At 59.4% G+C, this 27409-nt stretch overlaps 2 protein-coding genes across 2 annotated transcripts; both read left to right on the plus strand.

Annotated features, from left to right (window-relative positions):
• The first annotated feature begins 4681 nt into the window (after window positions 1-4681).
• Window positions 4682-11462, plus strand: CALR (calreticulin). Its single transcript, XM_074979635.1, has 9 exons — window positions 4682-4835; window positions 6143-6244; window positions 6780-6983; window positions 7634-7728; window positions 7834-8043; window positions 8236-8349; window positions 9121-9264; window positions 9654-9746; window positions 10484-11462. Exons 1-9 carry the CDS (start codon window positions 4748-4750, stop codon window positions 10691-10693), a joined length of 1260 nt encoding a protein of 419 aa, XP_074835736.1. The 5' UTR covers window positions 4682-4747; the 3' UTR covers window positions 10694-11462.
• Window positions 11463-11839: 377 nt separating this feature from the next.
• On the plus strand, window positions 11840-26908 carry RAD23A (RAD23 homolog A, nucleotide excision repair protein). Its single transcript, XM_074979541.1, has 9 exons — window positions 11840-11993; window positions 16253-16414; window positions 17651-17844; window positions 19103-19158; window positions 19520-19647; window positions 19994-20069; window positions 20258-20388; window positions 20717-20881; window positions 24542-26908. Exons 1-9 carry the CDS (start codon window positions 11922-11924, stop codon window positions 24653-24655), a joined length of 1098 nt encoding a protein of 365 aa, XP_074835642.1. The 5' UTR covers window positions 11840-11921; the 3' UTR covers window positions 24656-26908.
• Window positions 26909-27409: the final 501 nt, after the last annotated feature.

Consider the following 27409-nt stretch of genomic DNA (forward strand, 5'->3'; position numbering starts at 1 on the left):
CATCCCTGGCTTAGACGGCACAGACTTCTGGTCTTTGGAAATATCCATTGCTTTATACGCTGGTTGAGTTGGCCCTGGGACGCTGGGACATGCAATACACATATTCCCTAAGAGAAAGGGGAATGTGTCTGTTCCCTCCTGCCTGGGGCCCTGCTGTATCTCACAGGCCTGAAGACCAGGCTGCTCAGGGTACAGCCGTAGCCCTTGGCATATCATCCATCATTGTGATGTCCAGTGTGTTGCAGGCTCAGGGCAGAGAATTCACACCCCACATTTTGGCGTGCTGTACTCTAGGTGTTAGACCCACAGGATCCCTGTAGCCCTGTGTGTGCCTGTGCCCCCTGCTAGCAGGTAGCAAGGGGTCACAACACCCTCCCCCCCGGGTGCGAGTGGTCCTTTGGTACGTGTGATGCCTTTTGAAGCATATCCTGCAGTTGGCCGTAGAAAGTATGCGGGGTTGCTTGCAGACCCTCAGGACAGGAGCTGCTGTTGGTAGGTGCGTGCTGGGTGGGCTTGCGCTCCACCCCGCCTGACTGCAAAGCCTGGCTCTGTCCGTGGGCAGGATAATGGCGTTCACCCCTCCCGTCCTGTGAAAAGGGGAAGGGAGTCTTCAGTGCCCACAGACTGGCAAGGCTGAGGCCCCTGTGGTACTGCAGCACCCAGTGGAACCCTGGCTCGGGCCTGACTTGGACGAGACAAGCAGTGCTGTCTAAGCCCCTTGCAGATGCGCCCTGGGATTTGCCCTGATGATCACCCACCCAGCCTCATTCCCTGGATCTGACCTGAGATCGCATGGGCAAACTCTTGGGGAAGTTACGGTCCCACCGGTTCAGAACACGGCAGCTGCTGCTTATCTTGGATTATCTCCTTCTAGCTGCTGTGGTTACGGGAGAAACCAGGCACCGAGATTTGTAATCATGAGAAACCCAACGAGTCCAACCACCCATGCAGTCCGTCCTCCCCTCACTAAATCTAGTTCCCTCTTTCCTTTCCGCCTTTACTTATCGCACTGATGCACTCTGTCTCTTTCCTCTGCACTCTGCCCTGCTGCCTTTCCTTGGCCTGCCTGCCAGCTGAGCCGTTGGTATTGCAAAAGAAAATCCGTTGGTGTGGCAGCCCCAATGGGCTGGGGAGCTCGTGTAACAGAAATCTTAGCGTTTGGTGGCCCAACGGACCCAGCTGGACAGCCTGTCTGTTAGGTAAATACCAGCCAGAGGATGGCAAGAGGTCCAGGACATTGGGTTTCACAGATGCCCAAGGTGATGGGCACTGTGGGAAATCCACAGGTAGCTGGGTGTGAAGGGGGATGCAGAGGGCTGCGTGGTGGGGTGCACATGGGGAGGGATGAAAGGATGTGTGTGCATAGGGGGGTGGGTGGAGGATGCGTGTGTTGGAGAGGGAAGGAAGGGTGCATGTGGGAACAGAGGGATCACCCGTGGGACGTGTGTTTTGGGATAGACAGAAGGGTATGTACGGGCTGGGTGGGTAGTGGGTGTGTGAGGGATGGGTGGGAGGGTACGTGGGGCACTGGAGGATGTGTGGGGTTGAGCGGAGGGAGGGGTGCATATGGGGAAGGATGGAGGGCTGGGGGGGATGAAGAATAGGGTGTGTATGGATTTGGATGGAGAGTGAGGGATTGTTGTCCAGGATGGGCTGTAGATGGATTCCATACTTATTTGCTCCATTGTCTTCCCTGGCACAAACATTAAGCTGTCTGCGCTGTTTTTTCCTGGGTTGTCCTTATGTCCCTTTTTGGGAACAGTATTTGCCCTTTTCCAGTCTCCTGGAATCTCTCCTGTCTTCTATGACTTTTCAAAGATGATAGGTAACAGCTCAAATATCTCCTCAGTCAGCTCCTGGAGTATTCTAGGAGGCATTTCCTCAGGCCCTGGTGACTTGAAGACATGTGGCTTTTCTAATTTTTAACTTGTTCTTTTTCTATTTTAGCTTCTGAACCTACTTCCTTTTCTCCAGCGTTCACTATTGTAGGCATCCAATCACAACCAACCTTCTTGGTGAAAACGGAAACAAAGAAGTAATTCAGCACCTCTGCTATTTCCACGGCTCTGTTGCTGTCTTTCAATCTTGAGTGATGTGCCTGCCCTGTCCCTAGTATTCCTCTTGATCCTAACGTGTGCAGAATGGTCTCGTTATCCTTTATGTCTCTACCTAGACATTTTGTGCCTTTGTCTTTCTGATTTTGCTCTCAACCGTGTTATTTGTTTATCTATATCTTTTGTACTTCCACCTCGTTTTCACTCTTTATAGGACTTGTCCTTTTTGATTTTTAAATCAGTCAAGATCTCCTGATTAAGGTCTCGTCCATGAGGTGGCTGCACCTTTGCACCAGGCAAGGCATTGATGTATAAAGAACTCCTGCAGCCCACCCCAGAGACAGCTGCATCTCAGCACTGGGTGAGGGACTCCTGAATAAACAGCTGCTGTGCTCCACCGAGAAGTCACTGCACATTAATAGAGGCAGAGGGAGTCCTGAATAACAATGAAGCAAGATAGAGTAGCTGCATTTCAGTGATCTTTGTCCATACAGCTTGGAAATAAATTGTGATTCTCTTGGATGAAGGAGACTCCGGAAAAGGGGAGGCATTGTTATCAGGACTTGCTCCATATTAGTGCTTTTAGCTCAGTTACCATGCAGCGGTGGCATTGGTTATTTCTCTTGTTTAGGCTTCTTTGCCAGGCTGTTTAAAAAGTTAAGGATCGAACATTTTGGGGCCTCTGCCACAGACCTTTGTTTTTAGCAGAGGACTCAAAGCAATCACCTATTGGAGGCCGGGGAGTGGGCAGGCGTAGCCCCTGCCCATGACTAAAAGGCTCCTCTCACAGCGTGGGGGGAACCTACTAAAAGCAACCGGTCCCAAATGAGTTTGGGGGACAATGAAGGAAAAAACAGGGGTGGGAGTGAGGGTCAGAGGTTTAAAATGAGGGAGCCAGAAGGGGATACTGAGCAGAGGACCCCGTACAGCGCCCACCGCTCCTCGAAGGTGTCCAGGGAGTCGGTGGACGCTGCGCACAGGAACTCTGCTCAGATTCATGACCGAAGGGAGGAATGGACGTAGGCCCCACAGTCGCAGGTCGCCCCCTCTGCCAGCCTCCTCTCCCTGGTTTTGTAGATGGCCATTTTGGCCATGGCCAGGAGGAGGCTGACGAGGAGGTCCCGCGACTTTGTGGGGCCGCGGATAGGGTGTGACGAGATGAGGAGGTGTGGGGAAAAGTGCAGCCAGAACCTCAAGAGGAGGTTCTGGAGGAGCCGGAAGAGGGGCTGTAGCCTGGCGCACTCGACGTAGATGTGCGCCAGGTTTTCCCTCATGCCGCAGAAGCTGCAGGTGTCTGGGATAGGGGTGAACTGCGGCAGGTACACGCCTGTGGTCACCGCTCCATGGAGGATTCTCCAGCTGATGTCCCCGGCGGGCCGCGGAACCAAGGTGAAATACAGGCTGGCCCACCGGGGCTCCACACCCTCCAATGGTGGTAAGAGGTCCTGACATTTGTGGTCAGGGCAGGACACAAGGGTGGGGGAGTGGAGCGTGTGAAGCACGAGCGTGTACAGAAGATGTCTGGGCGCAGTTCGGAAGGGGACCGGCTGCAAGATATGCAGCCGGCTGGGATGGTGAGGGGGAGGGGGATGGGCAGGGTCACAAAGCCAGGGGCCCATGGAGAGGTCCAGAGGGCTGCGGGGGGGGGGGGGGGGGCACCCTCTCGCAGGACCCGACCGAGGTAGACATGAGCAGTGGGCGGCAGGACAGCCTTCACCTCCTCAAGTACGCGTCGGGGGAGCGAGGGTGGAGAGCCCCATGTGCTGGGCGAGCACCGGGGCCTCCATCCAGTCCCCCCCAGTCGTAGTCCAGGAGGTCTCCGACCCTGGTGATTCCACCTGGGACCAACCTCCGCCGCACCGCGGGAGACTCCGCCGCCTGCACACGAAGGTAGGGGCTGTGTAGCAGGGCTCCGTGAGGAGGTCTTCCCCTGCGGCGGCCCCTAAGGACCCACTCAAAGCAATCAGCGAGGGTGGGATGGCTTCCTCACAGAGGGGGAAGTGGGACCAAAGCGAGTTCATCAAAACCCCGGGAAAAAAGTCAGTGGCAGAGCTGAGTAACAGACCCAGAAGTCCTGGCTCCCAGCCCCCCTGCTGGACCTGGGCACCCCCCAAGGAGATGCAGAGCCAGGCCCCCACCCCCAGGTCCTATCCTGCACAGCTTTTGCTTCTATCATTGCCGTGGCCCTGTCAGCAGGTCGCCCCCACACCCCCACTTGGGTTCTTTTATCCCTTTTCCCACTAGCAATTATCATGGGCTGAGATGACCCCGCTGACCCGGCCAGCGGAGTGGGAAAGAGCGTCTGCACCTGTGACCTGGCCCTTTAAGAAAGCCCGAGAGATCACGTGGTCTGACGGGCGGCAGTGACACACCCAGAGAAGGGAGGAGGTGTCTCCCCCCGAACGCGTGGTCGCTCTTCATTGGTCGATCCCGGCAACCAATTGGAACTGGCCATCTGGGACGCCAACGTTCGGGGGCCGCGCCTCGCCCGTCGGACGTGCTGCCGGCCAATGGCAGCGCGCCTCGCCAGGGCTTGGCCCAATGGGGAGGCGGCGTGGGTGGCGCAGGCCCGGGCCGGATATAAGAGGAGTCGCCTTCGGCAGCGCGCCCGCAGTGTCGTGTGCGCCGCTGGGCTGAGGTGTCTCGCGAGGGCCGGGCCGGCAGCTCCGGGGATTAGCGTGAGACCCGCCGCAATGAGCCCGATCCTGGCGCTGTGCGGGCTGCTGGGGCTGGTGGCGGCCGGGCCCGCCCAGTACTTCAGGGAGGAGTTCGGGGACGGAGGTGAGGGGGGGGTCGCTGGTAAAAGTGGCCCCCGGGCGGGGGGCGGGGCTGAGCCCCCACTCGCGTCCGTTGTCCCTGTGGCGGGAGGCGCGCGCCGGGCCTGCCTGGGGTGGGAGGAGGGGTCGGGGGTCGCTTCCCCGGAGCGCGAGCGCTGCGGCCTCCGGCGCCTGTGATTGGCCGCCGCCTCGGGGGCGTTTTCCATCCACGTGGGCAATACCCGTTGTTTCCCCCACGTGCGATCTGCGGCGCCCCCGCCCCCCGGGCCGCCGTGTTGGGCTCCGGAGCTGCGGGTGTAGGAGCCCCTGGGCCGCATCGGCTCCTGCTCGGGCTAGACTGCGGGGCAGGGGGGTCATTTGCTCCCCGTGTGCGGGGGGGCGGGGGTCGCCTGTTCTCTCTGTTAAGGCGGGGGGGGGGGGGGTTATAGTCTGGCCTAGGCTGAGGGACCAGTGGATACGGGGTGTCTCGGAAGTGTGGGGTAAGTGTCGGGGCCCGAACGCTGTGGGGACAGCCCTGCGGGGGGGGGAGTCCCATGTGCAGGTTTAAAGGCAAAAACTCTCTGTAGCTGGTGGCCCGTGGGGGTGAAGCTGTGGATATGGGCAAACTGCTCCTAACGCAGGTCCATATGCCTCAAAGCTGTGAGGGTTGTTGGTTCTTAGCCCCTGTGTGCCCATGTGAGGGGCTAAAAGGAATTGGGTGTAGATGCGTTATGCGCCTGTGGATGTGCTAGGCTGCTGAGGCAGCTGGTGGTAGCTGAGTGACCTTTCCTGTGATAGGAGTCAGAGGTAGGTTTTGTTTGTCTGAATTGTGTAGGTGAACGGAATGCTCTAAAGGCTATGGTTTGGCTCTTTGGCTTCCGGGTCATAATGGGGTTTGAGGTGGCTTGACCACCCACTCTACACTGTGGTGTACTGCCATACCCCACACCCCGATGTGCTGATCCAGGCACTAAGAAGCAGTTTAAACTCTTAAACAGCTGCTATATTTCATAGCAGGGGAGGCTGCATTTCAGTGCTTGTTGCCTGCAAGTGGTCTTTGTGAAGATGTGGGGCTTGTGAGAAGTACAAGATCCTGTTCCACACTTAATCTGTCACTGGTGTTACATGGTCAACTTCCATTTTTCCTGATGGATAAAGCAGGCTTATTCTTACATATTTTAGGGGGGAGGAGGGCTGGGGGAGAACCCAGGGTGCCTGGCTTTGAGCTGCTCTTTGTCTTGTGATGCCTGAGAAAGGTGAGGCCTTCCTCACTTGGTGACTTCCCTGAGAGGTGGGAGCTGTTAAAACATGTTGCTTGTCTTTTCCCTTCAGATGCCTGGGCCAGCCGCTGGGTGGAGTCAAAGCACAAGTCAGATTATGGAAAGTTCAAACTGACAGCGGGCAAGTTCTATGGGGATGCTGAGAAGGACAAAGGTGAGAAGGATTGTGTTTTTGTGTTCTTCCTGGGGTGCACAAGGAAGATCAGGGTTCTTTGTTAACCATCTTGTCAAGTGGTGCCAATTAATTGCCTGTGACAAATCATTCAGCATTTGTCAATACCTCAGTTTCTGGTCAGCCCAGTAGATCCTTCCCATCCTACTGTGGCTGGAATGGTAGCCTGCTAGCATTGTGGGCTCTCAGGGCAGGGTTGCAGATGCCTGCACAGTGCCTATAACAGCACCCTGTATTTGACAGCTTGTAAAGCTGATGATCCCTGTAATGCACTTGTGTACGTGGCTTGGGGAGGAATGAGCTCACTGCCGATCTCTGCCTCATGCTGTGAAGCTTTTGCTGGCAGATGAGCACAGGGGCTCAGTATGCAGGCACCAGGCCACCTGTCATGGTGCTGAGCACCCCCCTGGGGAGTCAGGTTGTGGCCCATGTGTGCTGAGCTGAGGCCAGCTACTGAGGGATCCTGCACCCCTTGACCCTCGTGGGTCTTAACTTTGTGTTCACCTCCCCTTGCCAGGCCTTCAGACAAGCCAGGATGCCCGTTTCTATGCTCTGTCTGCCCGCTTTGACCCCTTCAGCAACAAGGACAAGACCTTGGTGGTGCAGTTCACTGTGAAGCATGAGCAGAATATTGACTGTGGGGGTGGCTATGTCAAGCTCTTCCCCTCAAGCCTGAACCAGGAGGACATGCATGGGGATTCAGAGTACAACATCATGTTTGGTGAGTGCCTACAGGGAGGCTCTCCAAAGTGTGGCCCTGTGGACTACCCACATGGGCTCTAGACCGCACTGGTCTTGTGAAGCAGGGTGAGGCTTGCATGGCTTCCGGGGAGAGCTATGTAAACCCTCACGAGTGGGTAAGGTGTCTGTGCAGTGGCCCAGCCTGACACTAGGGGCTGCTAGGTAACTTGTGTCCTGCATTGTTGAAGCCAGTGGTAGGGCCAGCCAGCTTCTGCTGCCCAAGAGGGTCTGTGCTTCATGTGCTGTTGCTGTCCCAGAGCTGGATGAAGAGACTTGAGCTTTGCCCTTGCAATGGAAATTTTGTCCCTGATTCCCTGGGATCTAGTGTTCTGACAGTCCTAGAGACCAGCCTGCCCTGGGCCCATTCTCAGTAACAGAAGGCTCTGAGTTTGAATACTGCCTTCACATGGTCATGTCTCATGGGTGACCCGCTGGGAGAAGTCCATCTGCCCACTAAGCCATGGTGTCTCTGAGCCTGTCACTAGGGCCCCGTGTGGGATCTGCTTGTGAGTCAGCAGTGGGTCTTGCTGGGGTCTGAATTTGCCAGTTCTCTGAGCTGGAACGAAGTGACGCAGTTCCTCCTGCTTCAGGCTGGATTAGCTCCTCTTAACTGTTTTGTTTCCAATCCAGGCCCTGACATATGTGGCCCAGGGACCAAAAAAGTCCATGTGATCTTCAATTACAAAGGGAAAAACATCCTGATCAACAAGGACATTCGCTGCAAAGTAAGTGTCCTGGCTGGGGGCTCCTGCCCTAGCACACAGGCCTGGAGGGAGATCTCCTGGGCCTTGAGGAGAGCATCCTAAGCACCAACTCTTTCCCTTGCCCAGGATGATGAGTTCACCCACCTCTACACCCTCATTGTGCGGCCTGACAACACCTATGAGGTGAAGATTGACAACAACAAGGTGGAGTCGGGTAGCCTGGAGGAAGACTGGGACTTCCTGCCCCCCAAGAAGATCAAAGACCCAGAGGCCAAGAAACCAGAGGACTGGGATGAAAGGGCCAAGATAGATGATCCTGAGGACACTAAGCCTGAGGTGAGTTGGGGGCTGTAGAGCTTGTACTGGGGTAGCCTTGGGGATAGGCAGAGACTGGCACCTTAGCACCAGCATTCCCCCCCCAGACATATGGCCAGGAGATGGGGAAGGGGCTGTAGCTTTGGCTGTGTAAGGAGGGCTGAATGCTGGCAGTGCCCCATCTTCCCCCATGGGTAAATCTCTGTCCCTCAGGATTGGGATAAGCCAGAGCACATTCCTGACCCTGATGCCAAGAAGCCAGAGGACTGGGATGAGGAGATGGATGGAGAGTGGGAGCCTCCAGTGATCCAGAATCCAGAGTACAAGGTAAGGCTGGGTCTGGGGTCCTTGATTTTTACACTGCAAGTTTACGGCAGTGTTGTGGCTGTGTCAGCTGTGGGGCCATGGTATCTGCACCCAGCTGCAGATCTACCTAGGGGATGAGAACACAGTCTGACACTCACCAGTTACTGCATAGGCTTGAGGGTGCATCAGTCAAGCCAGTCTGAGAACCCTGAATCCTCCATAAACTGATATGCAGTGCCAATGAGCAATCCCTCCCTGGTGCCCCTCACCTCTGCTGGCAGGGAGGGACTTACACTCTGAGGGCGAAGATCAAGAACACTGCCCCTGTCTGTCCACCTTCTGGCAGGGCTGGAAAGCAGTTTGGGTCTCATGTTGGCATGGGGCAGTCCTGCCCTGGATTCTGAGGCCAGTCATTGTCGGAGCTGCCTGCCTGTAACAGGCAAGAGAACAGCCCTGCAGTTAATGCCTAGTGCAGAGTGTCTCAGGAAATTCTCTTGCTTGATTTAAAGCTACCCAAGATGAGAACCTACCGTGCCCTTCGGTTCAGAGTTCCAGCTCTTTGTGGGATGAAGGGAAGAACCTGGTGGGCTCCCTCTAGGGCAGCCTTAGCCCAGTTGAGTGAGACCCCCTTACGCTCTGGGCCTGAGAGGCTCGGTGTGGTGTGCCCAAAGGGAGGCTGCCTGCCCCATTCCCAGAGCTCCACAGAGGAGTGAATATCTTGTTGGACTAGTGAAATCCCTTTCCCTGCTCATTGGGGTCTGGCTGACTTTCTCACCTGCTCTTCTTTCTCAGGGGGAGTGGAAGCCCCGTCAGATTGACAACCCTGACTACAAGGGCAAGTGGGTGCACCCAGAAATCGACAATCCAGACTACACCCCTGACCCCAGCCTGTACTCCTATGACAACTTTGGTGTCATTGGCTTGGACCTGTGGCAGGTGCGCTCCTCCTGAGAGCTGGCCAGGAGCAGGAATTGGCCAGCTGTGACAGCAGCATGTGCCTAATACCACCTGGTCCTGAGATGGGGTCTGCTGCTGTCGCAAAGCCCTGGGGCATCCGGTGTGATGGGATGGGGCCTTGTGCCTGGCTGTGGTTCTGGCAGTCACCTTACCTTGTCCCCTGTGATTCCCTAGTGTCAGCATGCTTCTGTGCTTGTACCTTGCCCAGTCCTTGAGATTCAGCCTCTGCTGTGGCTGAGGTGCATTGTTCCCTCCTAACCCTTGAGGGGCTGGTCAACCAGCATGACAAATGTGGAATAAGATGGGCGAAGCTGCCTTGGAAGGGCTGCGCAGCAGGGAGCAGCCTGTCACTGGCTTTCTCCTTTCAGGTGAAATCTGGCACTATCTTCGACAACTTCCTGATCACAGATGATGAAAAGTTTGCTGAGGAGTTTGGCAATGAGACCTGGGGGGCCACCAAGGTAATGACTCTCCCCTGTGTGTAGTTGTGCTCCTCTCCAGATGAATTACCCCTGCCAGAGTCCTCTCTGGGTCAACACTGGGGAGCTGCTGTGCTGAGCTGTGGCTGCAGTAACCCCCCCCCCACTTCCTGTCAACACCTCACCTGACAGCCCAATTGGCAATCTCCCCCAGGGCCTGAGGGAGGACCCCCGGGTGTTCTGTAATCCTGGTGAAGCTGCTCTTACCCAGGGACATGCTAGCAGAGCCCAGGGCGTTTACTGTTGCCTCTTGGCTGCCCCTTACATGGGGTAGCACATAGTGGGCCAGACAAACTGTTCTGCAATCTAATACTGGGAGGGGGATGAGGGCCCAGGCCACCATAAATGTCCCAAAAACAAAGTGCTCTAAACCCATCCTCCCCAAATGGAAAGGGTATGGTGCAGGGGGGGGACCTGTGCCTGAAGCAGAACTGGTGGATGTACTAGCCAAGGCATAGTTTTAAGGGGGTCTGAAGTTGCTGAAAGCTTGGGTAGAGTCCATCCTCTTCAGGTGCTGGCAGCATCTTTTATATTCCCTCAGGGTAGCTATCTGGCCTTCAGCTGAGCACTTGGACCAACCAGCTTGTGGGCGGTGCCACTTAACATAGGGAAACTGAAGCACAGTGACTTGCTGCAGTCTACCCTGGGAATAGAATTCAGGTCCCAGGCTAGTGCCCCAAATTTGTGGCTAACTTGTGTTGCCATCACTCACTCCACAGGATGCTGAGAAGAAAATGAAGGAGCAGCAGGATGAGGAGCAGCGGAAGAAACAGGAGGAGGAGGACAAGAAGCGGAAGGAGGAGGAAGGGGATGAGGAGCCTGATGGGGATGATAATGAGGATGAGGAGGATGACGAATCAGAGCCTGAGAAAGATGAGGAGGATGAAACAGAGGAGGAAACAGAGGGCCCTGTAAAGGATGAGCTGTAGAAGGCAGATCCCACAGCACCACTCCTCCACTGAGCCTCACCCTTGGCTGGGACCATGTGGCTTGCTTGGTTAAACCCAAATAAGGAGCGGGCGAGGGGATTTAGTAATGTCTCTATGAGACTTGAACTTTTTTATTGGTGTTTTTGTTTGTGGTTTTTTACATGCCCCTAATGCTATCAAATATCAATTCATGGGAGTACAGGATTAGGCCCTGCAGTGTATGAATGTACAGAGGTTAACGGTAGAAACTTAACCCTTGGCTCAGATGAGCAGCTGTGACTGCTTCTAGTGGAGGCTAGCTTATCTACTAGCTCCAGATGGTCTGCAAAGGCAGGTACAGGAAGCAGAGTACCTCTTCTTCCCTGTGCCCTCTTCTCCAGTCATCTAACCTACCCCCTCCAATAGCAGGGGTAAGTGGAGTCCAACCCCATTTCTATATGATCCAATGAGGGGTGGGTAAGTTTTTTTCCATAGCCAAGGAGAGTTTGGTGAGCAAAGGGTTGAAATATACAGGACTGCAGTATTAGGTCCGACTTTGCAGCATCCTGTCTCAGGGTGCTGCAGGGAAAGCTGGTTAAGACAAGGGCCTCAACTTCCCTTTAGCCTCTAGTTCTTATGCAGGGGGTCTGTGGGGCTGGAAGTGGGATGTTGCTCTTGAAAGCACTAAAGGTGAGGGGTAAGGAAGCGCTTTTCTCCTCCCACTGCTGTAATTCCTTGACAAGGGTGGGAGTGTGACAGCTGTTGCCAGCTGGAGCCGGGGGAGGGAGGGGCGGGGGCGCTGGCTCATGGCACACGTGAATGTACGGATGATTACAGATGACTATTAAATTAAATTTCATGTCTGGCCTGTAAGCGGCGTGTGCGGGGCTCAACCTGAATACGGGGGGACGGGCCGCGCCGCGGGTAGGGCGAGGCCGGGGCGGGGCGCCGCGTGCCGTATGACGGGGGTGGGGAGGACACGCCCTTGTATTAGCCGATCTGGGCGGCCATTTTGTGCCATCACATGATCGGCGCGGAGGTGGTGTCACGTGAACGGCGCCGCGCTGACATGTCATGTGACCGCGTGCCGGGTCACATGAGCGCGGCCGCGCTTGCCCCGGTCACGTGTCGCGCTGCCCCGGCCGGGGCCGGAAGTGGGGGGGGGGCGCTAAGATGGCGGCGGCGTGAGTTGCATGTTGCGGGGCTGCGAGGCCGCTGGGGAGGAGCGTCCGCCCGGCGCGCGCCCGCCATGGCCGTGACCATCACCCTCAAGACGCTGCAGCAGCAGACCTTCAAGATCCGCATGGAGCCTGAGGAGACGGTGAGGGGGGCGCGGCCCCACGTGGGGCAGGGCAGCCCCATGGCACGAGCCGGTCCCCTCCCCACCCGTGGGGCCCTGGCGTCAGCCTGCGTCCCGGTCCCCTTTCTTCTCCCGCGGCCCCGCGTGGGCCAATCCCAACGTCTTCCTGCCGCGTGGGGCAGCCCCCTGCCTCCCCCCGCAGAAGTGCAGCCCTTCCCCTGGGTTATCCTCTGGGCGAGGCGGGGGTCCCCTTGTCTGCCTCCGTCTCTCTGCAGGTGCCCCGTTCCCCTCGGGTATGTGCTGCACCGAGTGAGAGGGCCGGCCTGGAGAGGAGGGGCGAGGGGGCAGGCTGTGGGGCGGAGGAGGAGGAGGAGTCAAGGTGCCCGTGTGGGAGCAGGTGGAATATCTGAAACTCTACCGGCAGGTCCCTATTGACCCCCTTTGAGAAATGTTCCAGGATAGCATTGCCGTAGGGAAACCTGGGGCAGGTCCCTGGGGTCTGACTGGTGGACTAAGCAGGGCCTGCGGGTAAGGAGGGTAGAGGAGAAAGTTGCTTCTAGCTTTGTCCAGTTGTTCTGTGGTTCTCTCCATTTCCCATGTGGGATGTGATTTTTGTGGTGGGGTTCTTGCTGCTGCTCCCTGCCTTCCCTGCCTCCATGTCTCTGCCTGACCTGATTCTTCTAAAGCTTCCTCAGGGCCACAAGCTCCACAGGTGTCCTTGGAATCTATGTTCATGGGACCAATAGTGCAGGCTGATAGGAGTCCCCTGAAGGAACTGAACCTATGAACCACTGGGGCTAATACAGCCTTGTAGGTAGAGCACTGGGCTTGGACTCAGGAGACCTGGCTTCAGTGTTTGCAGGGTGACCTGGCACAAGTTGTTTCTCCTCCCTGGACTTCAGTTTTCCCATCTATGACACCAGCAGAGTGGTACTTACCTTGTTTGTAAAGCCCTTGGTGACCAGTTGGTGAGAAGAGGTTTACAAGAGCTAGTGATTGCTAATACACCTTGCCGAGCACCCTGTACCAAGGCTGCAGGGGCGCAGAACTGACCAGGTCGTGCCACTACCCGGCATGTCAGATCTGTGGAATGTTCTTGCCTTTGTGTTGGAGATGTGGTTTGGCTTTCAAAGGAGCTTTGCTTGAGGGGAGAGCGTCTGGTGTGGTTGTGGGCTGCCTGTGAAAAGCCCTGTGTGGGGGGGAGGGGGTGACCCACACTCCTGCTCCCTTCTCTGGCTGGGTGGGAAGGCAGTCCTAGTTTTTTCTGTTAAAGGGTGTGGCTCCAGCATGGGGAGGATGGCAAATCCCCACTCAAGTTAGTGTTTGGCTGTAGGATGATTAGGCACTTTGTGTGCACGTTAGGAGAGCCCGGTGAGAATCTCTCAGGAAGAGGGATGGAGGGGGCAGGTCTCCGAGGCTCTGTCCCAAGTGGTGGCAGAAGAGGGGGATCTAGTGGATAGAGGCAGCATCAATCAGTTAGTCCTTTCCCTCTGGCCACGCAGCTGTTTTTAACAGCCTAGCTGAGCTTGAGAGCAAGCCTTGGCTGTAGCAAGGAGCGAGGTCCTCCTCACAGAGCTGATTTTAAGGGGTCCCTACTGGGAGGGCCGGAATTGGGGTGGGGGGGGTACGTGTACATACAAATAAATCCGAATGGTTCCCGTGAATCTCTTCGTAATGCCTGCAAAATCTTTTATTTTGTCGCCGAGAAACTACTTTGGTGGGTGAAGGGATTTCAAATGGTTTTCACCTTTTAAGACCAGATCAGGTTTTAATACAGAAACTGCTGGAGAGCTCCCTTCCTGTGTGCAGCAGTGTAAGGTCTCTGGAGGGCAGGGGAAGGAACTGCGGGGGGTGGCTCTCTGTGGCTGAGGGACTAACCCAGGGTTAAGCAGATCTGAGGTTAGTTGCCAGCTCTGCCACAATCTGCGGGTCTGATCTGAAGCATGTCCCTGTGTTGTACTGTGCCTCTATTTTCCCATCTGTATAATGGGAGGGGGTGACAGATGTGTCCATTTAGCTGGGAGCTCTTTTTGATGGTGCGGGGACACATCCGGTGCCATGTGGCCCCCAACTCTGCTGGAGCCTGCTGGCCCTTCAACATTAAGATTAATTTATTTGAAAGGATTTTGGGTGTCTTAGTGCAAACGGGCCCTGGGAGCAGGGAGGCCCTGGCTGCCCCTGAGAAAAGCCCTCCCTGGGGAGCAGGGTGCGCAGAGCAGGGCGAAGCTGGTGAACCTGTGCTCCTGGGATGAGCCCGGAAGCAGAAAGGGACTGGGTGATGTACAGCAGGCTGGGGTTGAGAAGCTGGGGCTGGAATGGTCCCTGCAGCCCCCGATCCCATCCCAGCTAAGATTTTGTCTGTGTTCATGGGATCCCTTGTAGGTGTAGCGTCTCTTATGTGCTGCCTCTCCAAGCGCTGTTTGCTATGCCAATAGCTGCATCTGTGCTGTGGCTCGTGTCAGCCTGGTCTGTCTCCTGCACCCTCAAACCTCCCTGCTCTGTGCTTGGCTGTTGGAATTTCCTACCTGGCTTTAAGGGGTGACTCCTGCTCTGTGTGCCTCTCTCCCTCAGCACCAAAGCCACTGGGTTCAGCAGCCTTTAGTTCTGCTCTAAACAGTTCCACGCACACATTCTGTGCCTGTTATACACAGCCCACCCCAGAGGTGGCTGCATCTCAGCACAGGGTGAGGGGTCTCCAGGCACCTCTGTGGTGGTGGCTGCAAGTGAGTGAAGGATTACACAGTCCTGCCCCCTCGCTGATCCAGACGACAGTTCCTTTTTTAAATAGCTGGAATCCCACATGCTTCTGGGAGAGCGTCAGGCTTCGTTTTGGCTCAGCCCAGCAGCCAAAAATACCACTTGGCTCCTACGTGCTGGTCTCGCAGGGCTCTGCAGCTGTTCCTCAGGGTCTGTCTGGGACACCATTGTCCTCTGGGATGCAGGGGAGAGGCTCATGTAAAGGCTCCGTTCCTTGGCCGCAGGGAACATCCCAGCATGGTGCGGGGAGGCGAACACAAACTTGCAGCTCAGTTGCTCGGTAACCTTCCCGGAGAGCCTTGCAAACAGGAGTGGGTTGAGCCTCACAATCCTGACCCTGCCTGCAAGGACAAGCAAATGTGACTTCCTGTCTCACTGGGGAGACTGAGGCAGGGGACGGAGGAGAAGTTTGCAAACACTTACAGGACCAGGGAGGCTTTCCCAGGAGCTGAGGCTGCTTCCTAGGGACGGTTGGGCCATGTTTGCACTCAGGGGAAACGGGTGTGTTGAATGAAGCAGAGGAGGGTTTTCCTGCCCGCATGTCTGCAGTGAGGCCATTGTGGTCCTGGTGAGCAGCAGGGAAGGGCTGTGGAGGGGGTCCAGCACCATGGGTGCAGCAGGGGGTGCTGTGGTGTGGGGAGTAGCTCTGGGGACACAGTCCCCTGCTGGTCACTGCTGGCCCCAGCATTGTTGGCCGGCAAAGGTGAACTCTAGAGAGTACGTAAGAAATGCAGTCTGGTTCCGTCTCACAGCTCGACACAGATCTCCTGCCCCTGTGAAGGCACCTCTGTCTCGCGTTAGCTGCCCCAGCGCACTGCCCCTCCTTCAGTCCCATGCTGAGAGGTCATCAGGCATCTCCCCAGCTGCCATGGGGAAAGCAGCTCCCATCACAAGCACAGCACGTGCCCCGAGCTGGGCAGCAGCATCCCGGGGGTCTGAGTCTGCACCCCGCATACCTGCAGCTGGAGCTCTGGGTGGTCCTGGCAGCCGGGGCACAGCTGGCGAGGTGGCTCACCCTTGGGTCACATGGACAGACGTGAGCCGAGACATCCCCTGGCCTGCCCCAGGGAGCTTGCCCGGTACCTTGTGTTGCTCATTGAGTTATGGTGGTGGCTCGGGACCCAGCTCCGCTGGGTGCTGTACGTTACTGACGAGGCAACATCTGGAGTGGCAGCGATGGTCCAGAGGCCCACATCGTGGGCGTTGCTGGCGCAGGGAGGCAATGTGCAGTGGGAGCCAGGAGCAGTGCCTGGGCCGCAGGCTGGCAGCTCAGACTCAGAGCTGCTCTGGGTACTGAAGGGCTGTTTAATTTCCTGAGTCCCGGGGCTGGGCCTTTTCTGCAAGACCAGGTGAAGGGTGTAGAGGACCAGGATGGGGACAAATGAGCCTGTCACCTCCTTAACTCTCTTAATACCCGCCCCGTGGCAGGGGCGGGCACGAGGGCGTGGCGAGGAGGGACTGGGCCTCCCCACCGCACCAGGCAGGGAGCTGGTGAGCTGATGGGGTCCCATCCTGCCCGGCAGGTGCGGGTCCTCAAGGAGAAGATTGAGGCGGAGAAAGGCAAGGAGGCCTTTCCCGTGGCCGGCCAGAAGCTGATCTACGCCGGCAAGATCCTCAGCGACGACGTCGCCATCAAGGAGTACAAGATCGATGAGAAGAACTTCGTTGTGGTCATGGTGACCAAGGTGCGGCGCTGGCTGGGCCCCCCCGCGTAGCCGGCCAGGCCACTGCCCTGGAGAGGGGGCAGCACGGGGGGGTTTGGTGTTCCGACCTGCTCGGTCAGTGCTGAGCCCTGTACCCCAGGCTACTGGGATCCAAGGGAGGCGGTGTGAGGGGACCCCTTCTGCACCGTGGTTGGCTCCGTTGCAGCTGCAGGAGCGATGGGCTCCCACCTCCCTGGGTCCAGGGTCAGTTCTGGAATTCAAGGGCAACCCTGGGTCTTGCCCAAGGCCCCGTCCCTTCGGCGGAGCCCCACCCTGCTCGCTCCATCCACCCTCGCCCCGTGGCATTGGCCAGGCTGGGGCTCTGTGCTGGACCTGCGGGTGAGGGATCCGAGTTCCAGGGCGCTGGGTTGGACCGAGCGGTGGGTACAGGTGCTGGCTGGGAGTGGGGTGCAGGGGTGTGGGTTGCTGAGGCAGGGGCTATGGGGTGTAGGGGAATAGGGGGTGCTGACTCTGGGAGGGGGCTGGAAGTTGGGGTGCACGCTCCAGCTGGGTAGCGCTTACTAGAGGTGGTTCCCAGCTGGCAAAGCAGGGCTGAGACCTGCCCCCTGCCCGCCCTCGCCCCAGGCTGCTGCTGGACGGGATCGAGGTGCCCGTGTGGCCCCCGGGGTTGATGTTTTACAGGGGGAGGACCTGGCTCCACCCACTCCCCCCTCTGCTGGCGCCGCCCCCTTCGCTCTGTTTGCCGCAGTTTCCCGTTCCCAGCCCGTGGGCACTAGCCGTGGGAGCGAAGCCCCCAGAGACGTATTCAGTTACCCTAGTCCAGGCAGGGGGGGCATCGCTGCCCTGAGCGCCAGAGAAACAAAACTGGTCAGAGCATCGCTCGGCCGCCGCGCTGACCCAGCAGCCTTGGGAAGCGCCGAATTACAGCCCTGCCATGTGCCGTGCGGCAGTCCCAAGCAGTAGCAAACCTGGGCGGATTTCACGGCGTGTGCAGTCTCTCGGTGTCCAGGCCAGTCGCACCGGCCTCCCTCTCCCCAGCCCTGCGGAGCTGGGGCACGGGGCCAGGAGACACCCCGAGATCAGTGCCCCTCCCGCCCTAGCCAGAGGGCCTGTCCCGGGAGCGGCCTGGCACGCGCTGCAGGCTGTGTGTGCTCTGCTTAGGGGACCGTGTCCGTGGGGGGCTGGTGGCCTCGAGGGGAGCTGGGAATTGTGAGGCAGAGCTCCGGCTGCATCCTTCAAAGCTGCTTGTTTCTCTAGACCAAATCCAGCATGGGCGCCCCAGCCCCTGCTGACACCGGGCCAGCCAGTGCCCCGGAGCCAGCCCTGGTGGCAGGGCAGACGCCGGCACCTGCAGCTGGCACAGACCCTGCCCTGCCTCTGCCCGCAGCGACGAGTGAAGAGAAGCCCCCGGAGGAACCTGCCGCAGTCCCGCTCCCCGAACGCACTGCCGGGTAAGCCCTGAGAGCACCTGCCCCCCCGTGCCTACAGCTCGGCCGCGCCGTGCCACCCCAGTGCTGTGCGTGGCCCTCCGCCGCAGGGCGTGGGCACCGCCTGCCTCTGGGGACAGCTTTAACGAGGAAGAGGGGCCTAGTGGTTGACGCCAAGGAGCTGGCAGTGAGGACTCTTGGGTCCTTTTTCCAGCCCTTCCGTGTAGTCACCGTATCTCTGGCTAACTCAGTTTGTCGCTCAGTATCGTCAGTGCCGTCGGACCCGCTTCCCTGGGGTTGGTTGAGCATAGCGTTGCCATGCGGCTGTCACCTCTGCGGGGAGGCGGTACACTTCAGGGCTGCGGGTGACGGACATGGCACCCTGGGCCTGGCGACAGGAAGGGGGTATGGAAAGCACCGAAAGAGCCCGGGGGCTGGTTTGGTTGTGGGGTGAATGGAAGCGCCATGTGGTTTGGGGTGGTGACCCGGTGCCTGTGAGCCGGGACGCTGGCTGAGGCTCCTGAGGCTATTGGTTCGAAGTGGTGCTGTCAGATCCCCGGGCTTGGGTTGCGTCCGGCGTCGGAAGGGAGATCACCAGGCGAAAGCCAACCTGGCGCAGGGGTTGGGAGCGTCGCGACGGGGGTGGCGGTCAGGAGCCGGGGGAAAGGCCCTGGGGCGTGGCAGCTGCTGAGTGCTCAGAGCTGGGCGCCGGTATCCAGACCTGAACAAATGGCTTCCCTTGGCTTTTGCACCGGGCGGACTCTGGCTCCGCTGTCGGCGTTTGGCCTGGCGGGGGTGTCGGGGCAGCGTCTCCTGGGCTGAAACCACAGTTGTGTGCTTCCGTCTAGTGCTTTTCCCCACTAGCGCTCAAAGTGCTGGCTCAGGTGCATCAGCCCCATTTTACAGCTGGGCAAACCGAGGCATGGCTCGCCCATGGTTGTCCAGCAGCGGAGAGGCCTCGGTGCTGGGGTCTGCACCGGTTCAACTGGAAGCCAGTGAAACTGTCTGCCACAGGGCTAGCGCCAGGGTGGAGCTATTATGCTTTCCTGGTAGCGCCGGGGGCGTGTGCCAGGCCCCCCGTTGCTCGGCGAGGCAGGGACAGCGGCTCAGGCTGGGGCAGCGCAGGGACCCTCCTGGGGTGGGACCGCAGGGGAAGGCGCCGTAGCTGTGGCCTGCTCTGTGGTTCCCCCCGGCCTGGCTGCCCCAGTGCGGCGGCGGCAGCGTCATGCTGCCCGGCTGTTCGGAAGGAGCCAGCTACTATTCCTCTCTTTTAAATTTGCAGCTCTGTTCCCTCTTCAGGTCGCGTGGGGCGCCAGGACGCCGCAGCCTCCACCCTGGGTAGGTGAAACGCCGGGGCCGGGTGGGCCCAAGGGGCGGACGCCGCAGCCAGCGCTGTGGGGCCCAGGGGTGCCCTCTGGTGGCTGTCGGGAGTTCCAGCAGCCCCCTTTTCCCAGGAGCGGGGCCCCTATGGCGAGGGGAGGGTGCAGTCTGCCTCCTTCGTTGCCACCTCCATCGTGCAGCAGGGTTGCAGGGCCAAGCCTGGGCTGCGGAGGGTGAATCTCTCTGCTGGGGAGGAGGAAGGGCCAGGTTCCTAGCCAGTCCCCGGCCCTGACCCCCCCCTCGGGTGTTGAGTGCATGCTGGGCGTCCAGGGCTGCCTGGCTGTCCTCACCCCAGGCTGCCGTCCCCCTGTACCCGCAGTGACCGGCTCCGAGTACGAGACCATGCTGGCTGAGATCATGTCCATGGGCTACGAGCGGGAGCGGGTGGTGGCTGCGCTCAGGGCTAGCTACAACAACCCCCACCGCGCCGTGGAGTACCTGCTGACGGTAAGAGGCTGGGGTCGGCCCCCAGGCGGGCTGTAGGGGCCAGAGCAGGACTCCCCCCGGCTCTGAGGGGTGAGGTGTAGGGGTTAGAGTGGGCGTGGGGCTCATGCCGGGAGCGCTTTGCTTGCGTGCGCGTCTGCTGGGAAGGAGACCCGGAGCTCCACCCCGCAAGGATCCGGGTTCTGATCCAGCCCCAGGGGTGAGCCCAGCCGTGTCGGACCGTGGGTGAAACAAGCAGGGGTCCGTTGCCTGAGGCTGCGGGAGTGGGAGCCAGGCAAGCCCCAGTTCCTCTCTGGCCCGTTGCGGGGAGGGGCGGCCTGGCACTAACGCTGCCCCTTTGACTTCACAGGGCATCCCCGGCACCTCGGAGCCAGAGAGAGCCCCGCTCCAGGAGAGCCCGCCGCCCGAGCAGCCAGCGCCCGAAGGTCAGGGATGCGGACCCACCCCAGGGGGGCCTGCGGGGGAGGAGGCACTGGTGCCTGCGGAGGGTTGCTGAGAGCTGCAGCCGGTGACCCGAACGGACCCCTCGGGGAGTGTGGGGGGGAGGCTTCTGCCCTCTTCTCCAGGTGGGGCCAGGCCTGGCTTCACCCCACCCTTTCCCTCCCTCCCGCAGGCGAGAACCCCCTGGAGTTCCTGAGAGACCAGCCCCAGTTCCAGAACATGCGGCAGGTGATCCAGCAGAACCCGGCTCTGCTCCCTGCCCTGCTCCAGCAGCTGGGCCAGGAGAACCCTCAGCTACTGCAGGTGCAGGGGCCAGGGGCTGACAGAGGCTGGGGAGTGTGTATGGAGTCGGGGGACAGAAAAGGCGGGGGGGCGGGTGTCAGGGCTCCTGGGTTCTTGGCCTGGCTCTGGGAGAGGTGGGGGTGCCTGGCTTAAAGCAGGGCTGACAGGGGAGTCAGGGCTCCTGGTTCTAACCCTCCCTCTGCAGGGAGATTGCTTTGTGATTCGGACAAGTCCTGCTCCCTCTGTGGGCCTCAGTGTCCCCTCTGGGAACTGGGGGGGCTACAGAGGCCGAGTGGGGGCGGGGCACCTCCATAATCCTCACGCGCTCCCTTCCCCCGCACCCCGGTAGCAAATCAGCCAGCACCAAGAGCAGTTCATCCAGATGCTGAATGAGCCACTGGGCGAGATGGCCGACATCTCCGACATCGAAGGGGAGATCGGGGCCATCGGCGAGGAAGCTCCCCAGATGAACTACATCCAGGTCACGCCTCAGGAAAAAGAAGCCATAGAAAGGGTAAGAGGGAGGCTGGCTGTGCCGGGAGTCTGCTGGGGATGGCCTGGGGTCCCTCTCTGGGGAGCTGCAGTGGGGCCTAATGGTTGGGGGGGCGGCGGAGGTCAGGACTCCCGGAGTTTCTGTCCCTGACCGTTGCAGAGGCCTGGTCTGGTGGCGCGGTGCCGGGAGTCAAACGAGAACTCCCACTGAGTTACTGACGTAAGGACCCAGCTGTAACCTGAGCCCCGGGGTGGGGGTTGGCTGGCGTGGGGCAGACGGGAGCAGACAGCTCTGACTTCGTTAAGCCATGGGGGCTAATCCATTTGGTCTTTCTCCAATTGGGCGTGGCTGGCTGGTGGGGAAGGACGGTGCTGCCCAGCTCTGGGCAGCTTTGCTGAAACGGGCAGCAAAGCATCGTCGTTCGTCTCCAGAGTTAACCGGGACAATGATTCCTACGTCTTGGGTGGTCAGATCCTATGGGGCCACCCCGCCCAGTACTTCGTAGGCCCAGTACTGCCGGCTGAGGTACCGAAGGCCTCGCGTCTTGACTCGAAGATTTCAAGTTCCAGAGAATCCCCTTTGCTGCAGTTCAGACCAGCTGCAGAGGGAGGCGGAAAATCCCCAGGTCTGACCCGGTGATTGGTTAGACCCCACTCAGCTGTCAGAGGCCTGAGAAGAGTCGTCTGGAGTAATGCAGCTCCCATCGAGTGCCCCTGCGCTGCTCTTGGAGATCTGCTCGGGGCCTTTGGAGGTTCTCTTACCCTCTCCCAAGCTTACCGGCTCTGCGTGAAGCCTCCCCTGTCCCAGCTGCTCCGGGGCTTCCCTCCTCTGCTGGGCAGAGCCCTTCATTCATTTCATGCTGGATTTGCCATCGTCAATTTCGATCCACTTGTTCGTGTGCCAGCCTTGGCCGGTAGCTTGTGACGCCTCCCTCTGCCGTACCTGGAGAAGGCCATCAGATCTGTCCTCCACCTTCACCCGCTTGGGCTGTTCCAGCCGAGCTCTCTGTCTCTCGGCGCACTCTCTGCGTCGTCGTGCCTGGCGTGTGCCCAGCTGTGCCCCCAGTGCTCCAGGTGAGGTCTCCCCAGAGCCTTGTGTAATGGTGCTGACAGATTTACGAGTACGTTAGAGCTACTGTGATTCCATGGCCCAGCGATCCTCTCAGGAGAGACATCAGACCGGTGGGTCGGTCAGGATCTACCTTTTGTAACTCCGGGCTGTTTGGGTTCCCACTTACCATTCGCCTCTGTCCTTAACTGTCTCTTTTTTCACCGTGTGTTCCAGAGCTTTCCGTTGGGTTGAGGTCATTCCCTGGATCGCTTTGACTTCTCTTTCTTAAGTACAAGTGCTGCGTTCGCAGGTTGCGACCCCCGAGGTTACAGATTCCTTACAGACCCTTGCTGTGCAGCTTACAATTTCACCTGCCAGCTCCTTTAACATTCTTGGCTGCAGGTTATCTGGGCCCCGATTTGGCCCATTAAGCAGAGTTTAGCTTCCACCTCGGATGTGGTCGTCTCTGCTTTCGCATCCTGGTTCCCCTTAGCCGCCTGCCTCTGTCCCCAGTTACAACCTCCCCTCGCGAAAAACCGAGACCTAGTGTTTGTTTGGGCCTCGGGCCAGGCCTGGATTCTGGATTCTCCTTATGCCCTCAGCGCCTACCGGTCCCCCTTGTACTTCCTTGTTCTCCAGTTCTTTCTTGGGTTAAAGAACCTGTTTGGTTTTAATTTCCTTGACGAGATCCCACCCACGGTGTCTGGCTTTTGGCAGCCCTGGGCTGCTCTTCTGACCTCCCCAGAAGTTGGTTTCTTTGCTAATCCTTCCTGTCATCCGTTCCTTAATCCTCGACTGAGATCTGGACCTCGTTTGTTTCGCTTTCCAGTTAAAAGGCTGTAGCTCATGGTGACTGGTATCCAGGTTGTTCTCTGCAGCCAGCTCTTCTATGGGGCTTTTGTTTCTTACCAACATGGAATCTGAAACAGCATCCGCTGTCCTCGGTGAAGAAATCGGCTGGCTCTGGCCTCAAGGAATACCTGGCTCTGACCATCATCAGGAGCCGTTGTCCTCTGGTCAGCTGGGGACATTCGCCTCCTGAAGTCGCAGTTCCTGGTCGCACTGATTTTGTTAAAAGCGGTAGAGAGTGGTGTCCCGGGGGGGTGATTCCGTGTCAGACTCTGAGCTCCGTCCCAGCAGAGCCTCTCCTAGTTTCCTTCCCCAGAGGCCTGTTGGCCCCAGTAGGTTTTGTTTTATCCCTTCCATCACTTCTCATTTTTTGCTCTTCCTCATTAAGAGCCAAGGCCGCGCGCTCCCCCCCCCCCCGCTCCCGTTTTCTCCATCCACGTTCCTGTCAGACCCCATCCCACTCGCATCTGCTGCTGCACCGCGTTGTGGGAGCCCAGGAACCCTGCCCCGCTGGTCCTCGTCTCTCTCCGTTGTCGCCAAATGGCCGAAGCGAGATGCTCACCTTCGTCCCCGTTGTTCACCTGCCTGTTGGTCTGCAATGGCGCTGCCCCCTGGACAGTCTTCTCTCTCATTGGCCATCCTCCTACCCGCTGGTGGGCCCCCTCCCCCTGGACTTGCCTTCCCTCTTGCTCACCTGAGCCTTTCGCACCCACCTGTCCCCAGTTCCCAGCTCTTCTAACCCCTTCCGCCAATGCCCATCGGGGGATCTCCATCCCAGGAGCACAGGCCTCTGCCCAGGACTGCCAAGTTCTCGAGCATCTCCAAAGGTTCCTGGAGCACCACAGCTCGTATCCCGTCTTTGCTCTTCACCTCTTAGGGCGGGTGGAACCCCCCGGCCGTCCCCTCCCCAGCCTGCTGCCTGCTCCTCTGCCGCGGCCCAGCAGGAAGCGAGTAGGACCGTGTGTTCCCGGGGATTCTTTCCTGCTCCCATAGGGTCCTGTCCAGGGGCTGCAGGAGGGCAGCTGTCTCTGGCCCACACTTTTAGGGACCCTGCCTGGCCGCCCTGCCATCCTCTGGAGGGGCTGGGGAGGATTACCTGGGGCAGGAGGGCAGCAGTAGAGCGTTGCCTCCCCTTGGGGCCCACACTCACCAGGCAAGGTGGCAGCCTGGGCCCCTCCCGGCCCACTGAGTCCTGCTTTGCTGCAGGCAGAGCAGGCTGCCACCCACGGGGAGTGCTGGGGGGAGGAAGGTGACACCTTGTCCCACCCCAAGTAATCCCTAGCCTGGGATGGAGCAGAGCAGGGGGAGGAAGGGTTGGCCCAGCCTTGGCTCCCCCTCCCCCGTCTTAGCTGCCAGCAGCCCCTTCTGTGCTCCAGAAACGTGGGGGCGGGTTGTAGCTGCATCTCCAAACCTCCGCTGTGCTCTGCACTGCTCAGCCGGGGCCCTGGGTCCCTGCCCCGCAGCAGCTCTGGGGAGGGGGACCGCGGGGGAGGTGGGGAGGCCCCCAGAAGGCGGCCCAGCGCCGGGGGCCGGGGCAGCTGAGTTGATGATAAGCCTGCCACAGTCACAGGCTTTATGGAGTGCAGGGCGGTGACTCCACCCACGGCCTGAGGGGGCCTCAAAGCACCAGGGGGCAAATTCTCCCCAGCGCCCCAAACCTGGGGGGTTCCCAGTGGGCTCCTGCGCTCGGCTCCAGAGGGTAGCTGGGCTGTGGCTGGGGGCAGAGGGGGGTGGATGTCGCCAGCAGGAGGCTTTGACGCTTCTCCATTTGTGTCCCTCCAGTTAAAGGCCTTAGGGTTCCCCGAGAGCCTGGTCATCCAGGCGTACTTCGCGTGCGAGAAGAACGAGAACCTGGCCGCCAATTTCCTGCTGAGCCAGAACTTCGACGACGAGTGACGCCAGGGCCACGGAAGGAAAAAGTTTTATATATACAAAGTTTCTCTATCTATTCCTGTCTATTTAAGGGGGAGGGGGGGTGAGACCCCCACTCAGCCAACCTCCCCCAGAGTCTATCACCTATGCCTGCGGCCTCCAGGCAGTGCCTGCCCCCTTGGGAATCTGAGCAGCAGAAGCCCCAGTCCCATCTCCCTCTGGTGCTGCCTGGGAGTTCAGCCACCACCCCCGTGTGGGGCAGGGAGAGGGGAGTCGGGGCTGGCGGATGGAGTCTGGCTGGATCCCCTCCCAGGCCACAGAGCTTTGGTGCTGAGATTCCCAGCCCCTAAGCAATGCTGAGCTGTTCTGCATCGGCCTGTTTTAATTACCCTGCCACTGCCCCGTCAGCAGCTGGGTACAGCGGCTGGTCTGGCCTGCACAGAAGAGCCTAAAATCTCGCTTGTCTGGGTTGGTGCTGAGCGGGGCCCAGCCGCAGAGGAGCCGCCGTTTGACTGCTGCTGGCGGTTACCTCCAGCTCCTCCGTAAAACACCTGGGTCAGGCCCTCCAGGGCGGCTGGAGAAGCAGCTGCCTGGGTGCCCAGCCTGTTTCTAAGAACCCAGCTGCTTTGCGGGGCAGGCGTTGGACTCCAGGCAGGGTGCCAGCCCTGCTGGGCCGGGCGTGGGGTGGGCACTGCATTGAGGCTGCTGGGGAGAGACAGCCCTGAAACACCTGAGCTGAGTGTAACTCTCCCCTGCCCCATTCAACCCTCTGCCCCAGCTGCCCTCACAGGATCTCTGAAATGCTCCTTTCTCAGCTGCTTTTAAGGTAGTTTCCAACCTGTTCCTCATTTGAAGGGACCCTGCAGTCAGGGACCTTTTTAACTGTTGTTTTTCTCTTCTGGGGGGTGGGAACAATCCAGAATTATTAGATCAAAATCTATTTATTTTTACCCCCTGCGCATGGGCGGCTGTGAAAACCACCTCACTTTTGTTAAAAGAAACAACCCTGAGAAACCCCTCTGCTCCTGCAGGTATTTACAGCTGGGCTCCCGGCCCCCCTCTTCCCGTCTACGTAACATCCATCGCCCCTGCGCCGGCCACACCAGGCCAGCGGTGTTGCCTTCACGCTGGGATCCAACCGGCCCTGCACTCGGGGGTGCTCTGACCTGGCTCGTTTCTTCCTAGCTTATGACCCTATTTCTACACCCCGGTTCGGGGGCCAACTCCTCGCGCCTTTGGAATAGCGCTCGGTGCCCACCACCGCCGTGCTCTAAACGAGCCTGTTTGTCGGCGGAGGGGGCTGCGGGCTCCGGAGCTGGGCTGAGCAGTTGAGGGCCTGGTGGGCGGTGGTTAGAGCTAGCGTTTGCCTCTAGGGCCCCGTTCTGCCTTCCAGGGATGGCACCGGAGCCCTGGCGCTTTGGCTGGGGGTTGGTTTGCTTTTGTTGCCTGGTGCCTGTACTCTGCCAATGGTGCTGAGCTGCCTCAGGGGCTGTGGGTGCTGCCCGAGGGAGCTGGGGGGCAGCGCAGGGTGTGGAAGGGGGCAGGGCAAACTTGCACAGTTCAAACCAAAAGGGCGTCCCGCCCCCCCCCCCCCCCCGCAGGGGAGGGGTCTCCCCAGCCTCTTGTGTGCGGCGACTGGCGCTGTTCTCCCCTGCCTGGCCCAGGTGCTGCATACGCTCTCTTGTACCTGTTAACTCAGCAGCAGCTTGCAGGGGTCTGGGAGGGGTTAGTTTCTCGCAGGAGCAGCGGGGTGAGGGTGGGTCGCAGGCCTCAGCTACCAGGGCAGGGAATCGGCTGCTCGATCTGGGGCAGGATTCTCCCCTGGCTCCAGGGCTGCCAGTGGAGGCCCAGGGGGCTCAGCTGGGGCTGGGGGAGCTGTGGGTTCCCACACCCAGCAGAGACCAGCCCTGGCCTCTCCCGCTGCTGCTGGTTTAAAAGGCTGCAGGGACTTCCCCGGACTTTCCCTGGACTTCCCCGGACTTCCCCAGCAGCCTTGGGGCTGAAGTTCCAGGGGTCTGGCCTCCCTCTTTCAATCTCATGTTTGGGGTTTGGCCCAGCCGGTGGGCGTGAGGGGGCTCCAGGCTGGCTGCTCCCGGCTGGGGCAAGGAGGCCGCCCTGGCTGTCATGTTCCCGTGGGATTCACCCCCAGGCTTTGGGCCGGCCTCACTCGCTGCCGAGGCTGCACCCCCCATTCAAAGCTGGTGTGTGGGGGGGGCGTGCTGCGAATGGAATGTGAAATAAACGAGCGGCTACTCGCTGATGGGGGTCAGAACCTCCTGCGCTGCTCTCTGCCTCTTTCTTTCTGCACCACAGCTTGGGGAGCAGGGACCAGCCTGGGGGGAGGTGGGGGTGCAGCACTCGACTGCAGCTGGGCAGGGAGAGGGCTTGGCCAGGCTGCCACATGGGGGGTGGATCTGGGTGCTGGAGCGAGCCCCCTTGTCAGCCTTTGGCACTGACATGGAGAGAATCGGGCACGGCCCCTGGATCCCAGCAGGCCCCCGCCAGCCTCCCCCGTGTTGCCCTCGCTCTTATTCGACGGCCCCCAGGGTCCCGGCAGCACCTCGGGTGTGGTACCAACCGCCTCCCACCATCGCCCCCTGGGGATGGACCCAGCCGGGGCTCAGGTCTCTCCCAGGCGCCATGACGCATTCCCCCGACTCCAGCACATGGTTACCTTGTGGGGCGGGGGGGGCCTCTCTCCATTTGTGCTGTGTGTATTAGGGGTAATATGGGAGTGCCCAGGTACCTGTCAAGTGCGTCAGGGTAGGGCCTGATGGA

The sequence above is a fragment of the Carettochelys insculpta genome, chromosome 29, assembly GCF_033958435.1.
Source record: "Carettochelys insculpta isolate YL-2023 chromosome 29, ASM3395843v1, whole genome shotgun sequence".
NCBI classification, from domain to species: domain Eukaryota; kingdom Metazoa; phylum Chordata; order Testudines; family Carettochelyidae; genus Carettochelys; species Carettochelys insculpta.